At 40.9% G+C, this 7105-nt stretch overlaps 1 protein-coding gene across 1 annotated transcript in view; it reads left to right on the top strand.

Moving 5' to 3' along the window:
• The window catches only part of pde4ca (phosphodiesterase 4C, cAMP-specific a), a 139306-nt gene that overhangs the window by 109613 nt on the left and 22588 nt on the right, over positions 1–7105 (top strand). The window contains exon 4 of the mRNA XM_079529567.1: positions 6167–6203. Within this exon, the coding sequence (XP_079385693.1) occupies positions 6167–6203 (37 nt within the window). The remainder of the gene's footprint in view (positions 1–6166; positions 6204–7105) is intronic.

Raw genomic sequence — 7105 nt, 5'->3', positions numbered from 1 at the left:
ACCCGTTATATTATCAGAATACTTACTCTACTCAAGTACAGATTTGAGTTATTTGTACTTTACTTGAGTATGTCCAATTTCCAGTACTTCTACTTCTACTCCACTACATCTCAGCGGGCAAACATTGTACTTTTACTCCACTACATATATTTGAAAACTTCAGTTACTAGTTACTTTGATTGTAATTGCAATACATACATTAACCACTAGCACTATATACATTTACAAGCTCACAATGTGTCGTGATGTGTGACGCATTGTTTTGTTGTTGTATTTTCAGTATATTTGTATACATTTGAAAACTTGAAATGGCACATTCTGCATTTGAGTATTTTCTACTTTTGGTACTTTAGGTATACAAGTACCTTTGTACTTTTTACTCAAGTACATTTTGAATTCCGGACTTTTACTTGTAACGGAGTCTTTCAATGTGCTTTCAATTTATACCTTTCTAATTTGTCTCACTTTATCTGTATACATTTACGATTCATCGTTATGTGAAAACATAAAAATTCAATAAAAAAAACAAACTATTGACCTTATGTCACCAAGAATGGTGGTCCCTTATTGGCCAAGGGTTTCCACCAACATATTGTACCGACAGCTGATTTGCCCATTGTCAATGGCATTTAATGTTTGTGTTGGTAAGACAGAAAGAACCTACAGGCCCCGGGGCGGTTAGCTCGACCCTCTGGGCACCTAGGCTGCCAAACCAGCTGGACGGCGTGCCGCGGGTTCGACTCCCGAGCCCGACGGCCTTTGCCGCGTGTCACTCTCCATCTCTATCCCCATTTCCTGTCTGTCTACTGTTCACTGTCAATAAAGGCATACAAAAGACAGAATCTACACTAAACATTTGCGTACCCAGTGGTCCTTGAGGGAGTTCCAGGGGGTCCCCAGCTAAATGATAGTTAGGAACCAAATGGACCCTAACCCTAAAGGTCCCTGCACACAGAGCGTGTTTTTCTGACTTTTAGCTGCGTTTCTCTATCGGTTTTCCGAAAAACGCGTCACCAAAGTCACCAAACGGACCCTAACGGGTCTGTTTGGTTCCATTTGTACACTCTCAGAGTTAAATTGACATTTATTTTACAATATAAATTGGGGGTCCGTAGACTAATGCATGTCAAACTGGGGGATGTCCTTGAAATTAAACAGGTTGAGAATCCCTGCTATATACGTAAAAATAATCTCTTATGTGGTGGTCCCTGGCATATCTTTTCAAATGGGGGTCCGCGAGCTCATTAGTGTAAATTTGGGGGTCCTTGACATGAAAACGTTTGGGAAACCACTGACCTAGACCACTCTGTGTTACTGTAATTGTCACGGTTGATATAATATCACTGTTTTCACTGCATCCATATTTTTGTTCACGTCATTCGTCTCTCACTTAACCTAAAACCAACCCCCCTAAAATATGCACAGCTGTTGTTCCATGGGTAATGGATACTTTATTTACAAGTCGTGCATCTATAATTCGCAATATGCTCGCCACATCTGCTCTCATGCACAGACCTGGATCCAAACACATGAACAGGAATTTGCAACTATACGAGAATGCACCGACAATGTTTGTGTTTACACAAACCCTCAAAGCTGGACATCGGAGGGGCTAGCGCCCCTCAAAAGAAGTGCAGGTATAGCAAGGGCCTCAAAACCAGTGTTGTTTTTGGCAGCAAATATTGATTTTAGTTTTAGTCGTAGTCTCTTGAATAGTTTTCATTTAGTTTAGACTAAATATCATAATCTCGATAATATCCGCATAGGTGGTCATTGTCGGGATACAATTCACCTTCAGGGGACGATTAACCCTCGTTAAACCCTTTGTCGGTGAATTATATCTCCCGACAATGACCACCTATAGGCAGACATGATCCCTTACATAACACACCGCTGAATTCAGCCATTGACCACAATCAAGCATTCAACCCAAGCCGTGTATAATAAAGTGTAGCGTGAGATATCTTGGCAGAAGCCCCATGGTCCCATATAGGCTCTTTGTTGAACTTCATGAAAACACATGTGTTTGATCAACACAAGTTCATCAAGACCAATAAGCTTGTACACAAAGGGGGGGGATTCAACCATAGCAGACCTATAAGCTCATAGCGCGGCACTCTGTGCCGCGCTATGAGCTTGTAGATCTGCTATGGTCACAGAGATGTTTGTTTTGGTTCAGTAGAACACGACCATGTTTTTCCCCCTCAGGAGAACGAACTTCATCTAGTCTGTTTCCAATTAGTGTTGTTTTTGGCAGCAAATTTAGATTTTAGTTTTAGTCCTAGTCTCTCTTGAATAGTTTTCATTTAGTTTTAGTCACATTTTAGTCACCTGGAATGTTTTGGTGTTAGTCTAGTTTTAGTCGACTAAATATCATAAGATTTTAGTCGACTAAATCAGAGCTTGTAGATCTGCTATTTTCAGCATGCAACCAAGTGTAAAATGACTTATACTGAATCTCTTGTCCACTAGTCCCTTAATTCCTAACACTTTAATCTAGTTTTTATTTTTTTGACAAAATTGTCAATATATTTAGTCTTAGTTTTAGTCATCACAGCTTAGTTTTCATTTAGTTTCCATTTAGTTTTTCGTCAGTGAAAAAAGGTAGTCGACGAAAGATTTTCGTCATAGTATTAGTTGACGAAATCAACACTGTTCACAAGCTGAATCATGTCTTGGTCTCCACCTTAAGATTCCTATTTGAAAATGAGTCTTTTTGGCCTTTGCTGTGGATTCCTACGGTCGAACTCTGAAGCCATAGCAGCTCACTGTTTGAGCCTGTCTGTTCTCTCTTTCTCTCTCTCTCTCTCTCTCTCTCTCTCTCTCTCTCTCTCTCTCTCTCTCTCACGCATTTCACGACGAAGCCGGCAGCAATCCAGTATTTCTCAAGTCCGTTATATTGCATTTTTCCCTCCCCTGGTTTTATTTTATTTTGATTTATTTGTATTAGCACATAATGCAATATTAAACTGCTCAATGATGTGGGTTTTTGGGGAAAAGACGCCGTCCAACACCATCTGCTCCTCGACAGGCCTCTTATTTCTGCAGCCAGCTGTTGTTTCCATTGTGGAGCGCTCCGCTCGCATGTCAACTCTCTACTCCACTAAGATTATGAGCACTCTGAAAATAGAAAAGGACAATTTTTGTGTGTTTTTTTTTTCCCCCAGTGTGTCCCAAAAGCCCCATAGTCCCCCCCCCCCCCCTTCCTCAGTGGTGGGAAGTAACTAAGTAGGCTACATTTTACTTACATGAACCACATCAGCCCTATAATATACATTTCGGGCGTCATTTGAAAATAGCCGCGATCTCATAGATTTTGTATAGCATTTGATAACTTGAAATGGGACATTCTGTGTGCTTTTGCTTTTTGTACTTTTAAGTACATTTCCATGCCAATACTTTTGTACTTTTACTCAAGTAATTTCCAGACTTTTATTTGTAACAGAGTAGTTCTATATTGCAGTATTGATACTTTGTATTTTACTGAAGTTAAACATGTTAGTATACTTGTGGCAGAGGCTCAGGGGTAGAGTGACCGGAGTTATTGTCGAAGTGTCCTTACCTTGAGCAAGACTCTGAACCCGTAATTGCTCCCGATGTGCATGGTGTGTGAATGTGTGTGTGTGAAGAATGGGTGAATGTACAGTAATGCACAATCTCTGTAAAGGGCCTTGGATAAAAGGCGCTATATACAGTAAATGCACCATATTTACCATTTGCGCCTCTCTGGGCTTGGTGAAATTAAAACTCCTCCTCCCTATATCTGTTTTGAAGGGAAGAAAGCTTGAAGCACTGGGAAGTCAACTGGTTGTCATCTCGGTGAGGAGAAAATTACTACAATATGCCTAAAAAAAATTAAAGTAAATAAAAAAAACAACAGAAAGGCCTGTTCCCTGCATCCCTTCATCTATGTGGTTTTTTTAGAGCCATTTCTTATAGCTCTAGGCTCTACCCTTGACAGAAGTGACTAAAGAAATGAATCCCTTCCTTGGTTTGTTCCTGCGTTAATATCCCTAAAGCAGTGTTGATTTTGACAGCAAATTTAGATTTTGGTTTTCGTCATAATTAGTCTCTTGAATAGTTTTCATTTAGTTTTAGTCACATTTTAGTCGTCCGGAATGTTTTAGTGTTTCTAGTTTGTGTCTAGTTTTAGTCTACTACATCGACAGTTGATTGACTAAAATGTATCTTGGCGGGCCTTGATGCCGCCATAATAACTGCTTTTACACTTGCTGAAAATAGCCGATCTACAAGCTGTGAGCTTGCAGATAGGATATTTTCAGCATGCAACCAAGACCAAGTGTAAAATGACTTATAATGGATCTCTTGTCCAATAGTCCCTTCCTAACATTTTAGTCTAGTTTTCAATTTGTTGATGAAATTGTCAGTATATTTAGTCTTAGTTTCAGTCACCATAGCTTAGTTTTCATTTAGTTTCCATTTAGTTCTTCGTCAGTGAAAAAACATTTTTCGTCATAGTTTTATAGTCGACGAAATCAACACTGCCCTAAAGCAAACAATACTTTCTCCTGCATGCCTTTTTTTTTAAATCAAGAGACGACACAATAACACGTGGCTTTTGTTTATTTGTAATTGTTTTTTTTTTGTTTTAGCAGTTTAACACTTTATTGCAAATCCCCCTGCCAAATGCACATCACCTACACCCACAGCCTTTCATGTTCAAAGCCACCACCACCACCCACCCTATCCCTCACTGACACTAATGCCCTAATTTAAATCCCCCGTCATAACGACCGTTTCATCACGTGCCGAAAATAGCAGATCTACGTGCTCACTGTGAAGCTTGTAGATCGGCTATTTTCGGTTAAAAGAAGAAAAACAAAAAATCTGGCTAGTGCCGTGCATGATATATTTGTGTCTGGACCTGGCCATGAATCAGCAGTTTTTTCAGAGTGTTTTGAGTGCTGAGTAAGGAAGGGGTCACTGGTAAGGTAACCATATGAGTTTACAACAGGGCTACATGTTGTGTCTCAGTAAGACAGCCCTCCCCCTATCCACAAGGAGGAGCAGTGCACCAAAGCATTATGGGAATTGTAGTCCAGGAAGGAAGTGAGCCCAGTGTCGATGACGTCAGAGACACTGGGCTCACTGCTAAAATCTAAAATATCTAAACCCTGCACATATTACACACATAAAGACCCCCAGGAAAGTGTTCTAAATCTTCTAAATGTCATTAACATGTACTTTTTTGCAAAAAGGGTGAAGTGTCCCTTTAAGCAGGGGCCGAATGTGGCCCACCACTGGCAATGGGTTGAGTAGCACTGGTTTACAAGGCTGATTGATCAGCCATCCATCCACCTGTGGACATAGCACCGTGTACACAGCTGTAGATAATTATGGGACACGGTAAAACCCTCTGTGTTCATTTAACTCGAGGTTTGAGTCGTTAATAAATGTGTTTTTGGTGGATAAATTTTTTGTGTGTGTTAAACCACTTACAGCAGCGTATAGCGTCCGTATTCATAGATCTGCAAGCTCGTACGTAGAGCGAAGATAGAAAATGTACGAGCACAGTCTGGGGGGATTCGCCGTGCGCCGATCCTCTGTCACTCTGTTTGGACGGACCACAAAACATGTTATGTATGACGTGTACACCAACGTGTCGTGCACTTCCATGTTTCCCAATTCCGAATGGCTATAGGCTAGCAGCTACACTGATCAATTAACCATTGGCTTGATCGCTATGATTCCCATAATCGACATTGTTGAAACATCGTAACATTTCATATAGCTTGTGTCGTTGCTGTCGGGAGGAAACCTCATAACTCCAGGAAATAACTCAGGAAATGAAGAAAACCTTATATTTTTAAAACAAAGCAACACAGCCTCATCAAAGTTGGTGTTGTGACTTTATATATTGTCAATTACTTCCATGAGAGGGAGAGAGGTGGTGGAGTTACAGTTTGAGGGTCCAATGGAGTTAAGAGGTTTTGTCCAAAGCACTTTTTTACTACTTTCCATTGGTTCAATATTTTTCGAAACAACACACAGACGTAAGGGGTGTTCAATAGCACTGATTTATGCCAAAAACATCAAAAACCTCAAAAAATTGAGTTATGAGGTTTCCTCCCGACAGCAATAAAAAGGTGTTTATCGCCTTTTTAATCATGCCTTTTCCATGTGTGTTCTGTCCCTTTTGTTCTAGACACACCGAAGACATGATTGTAACGCCGTTTGCACAGGTGAGTTCTTCGTGACATTTCCACTTATTCATAACGTTATTATACGTCGTACGTTATTATATCATTCAGCAGTGCCAATAACGCCGGGGCTCCACAGGACGCGTCAGCGTTGCATCTCCGTCACCGTCAGGGAATGTTCCCTTTTTAATCAATGAAGGGTGCCTACGATGCTCATAGCGCGCCACTCAACTTGTAGGTCTGCTATTTTTGAAAAATCGTTAAAATGTGCCTCAAATCTTTCCGAAAATTGTCATGATTTAGAAACCTTTTTTTTTTTTTTTTTTCGACGTCAGGCCTGACTGCTTTAAAATTGCCCCGGTTCGTTTTTTGACCCGCGTCACACGCGTCCAGTGGAGCCCCGCCGTAAGACGATTCCAAACTCATCGTGAATAAATATCAAAATATTAACCTGAGACAGACCGGACCAGATCGCCTGCATTTCATATTAGGAATCCTCTTGAACTCGTTCCAGACAACTGAAGTGAAAGCATCCCTCCTGTTTGACAGATATAGCCCGTAGCACTCGCCCTAGCTAGCCCCGACAACCTTACAGGCAGTGGCGTGCACAGACATTTAGAGGGGCAGGTGCTCAAGTGAAAAAAGGGCACCTTGTGCAGCGCGTGGAACCGGCCGGTTGCCTTAATAGTGTGAGATTTATAGATTTTGGGGCCTAAATAATATATTAGAAGCTTTTTTTTATCAAGAATTGATCATTGTCACCAAGGTCCACATACTGTACAGTGTACACTGTATACAAAAAAAGGGCACATTGCCAAAAGGGCAGGGGGTGCTCTAGCACCCCCTAGTGTCTATCTGTGCATGCCACTGCTTACAGGCGTATGCAAAGGCTCAACTTTTTGATGTAGACATAGCACTATAGTATATATGCATAGTTTCATTAT

This window comes from Electrona antarctica, assembly GCF_951216825.1.
Source record: "Electrona antarctica genome assembly, chromosome: 19".
In the NCBI taxonomy this organism is placed as follows: domain Eukaryota; kingdom Metazoa; phylum Chordata; class Actinopteri; order Myctophiformes; family Myctophidae; genus Electrona; species Electrona antarctica.
The sequence above is the reverse complement of the archived record's forward strand: the minus strand, read 5'-3'. Positions and strand labels throughout refer to the sequence as shown.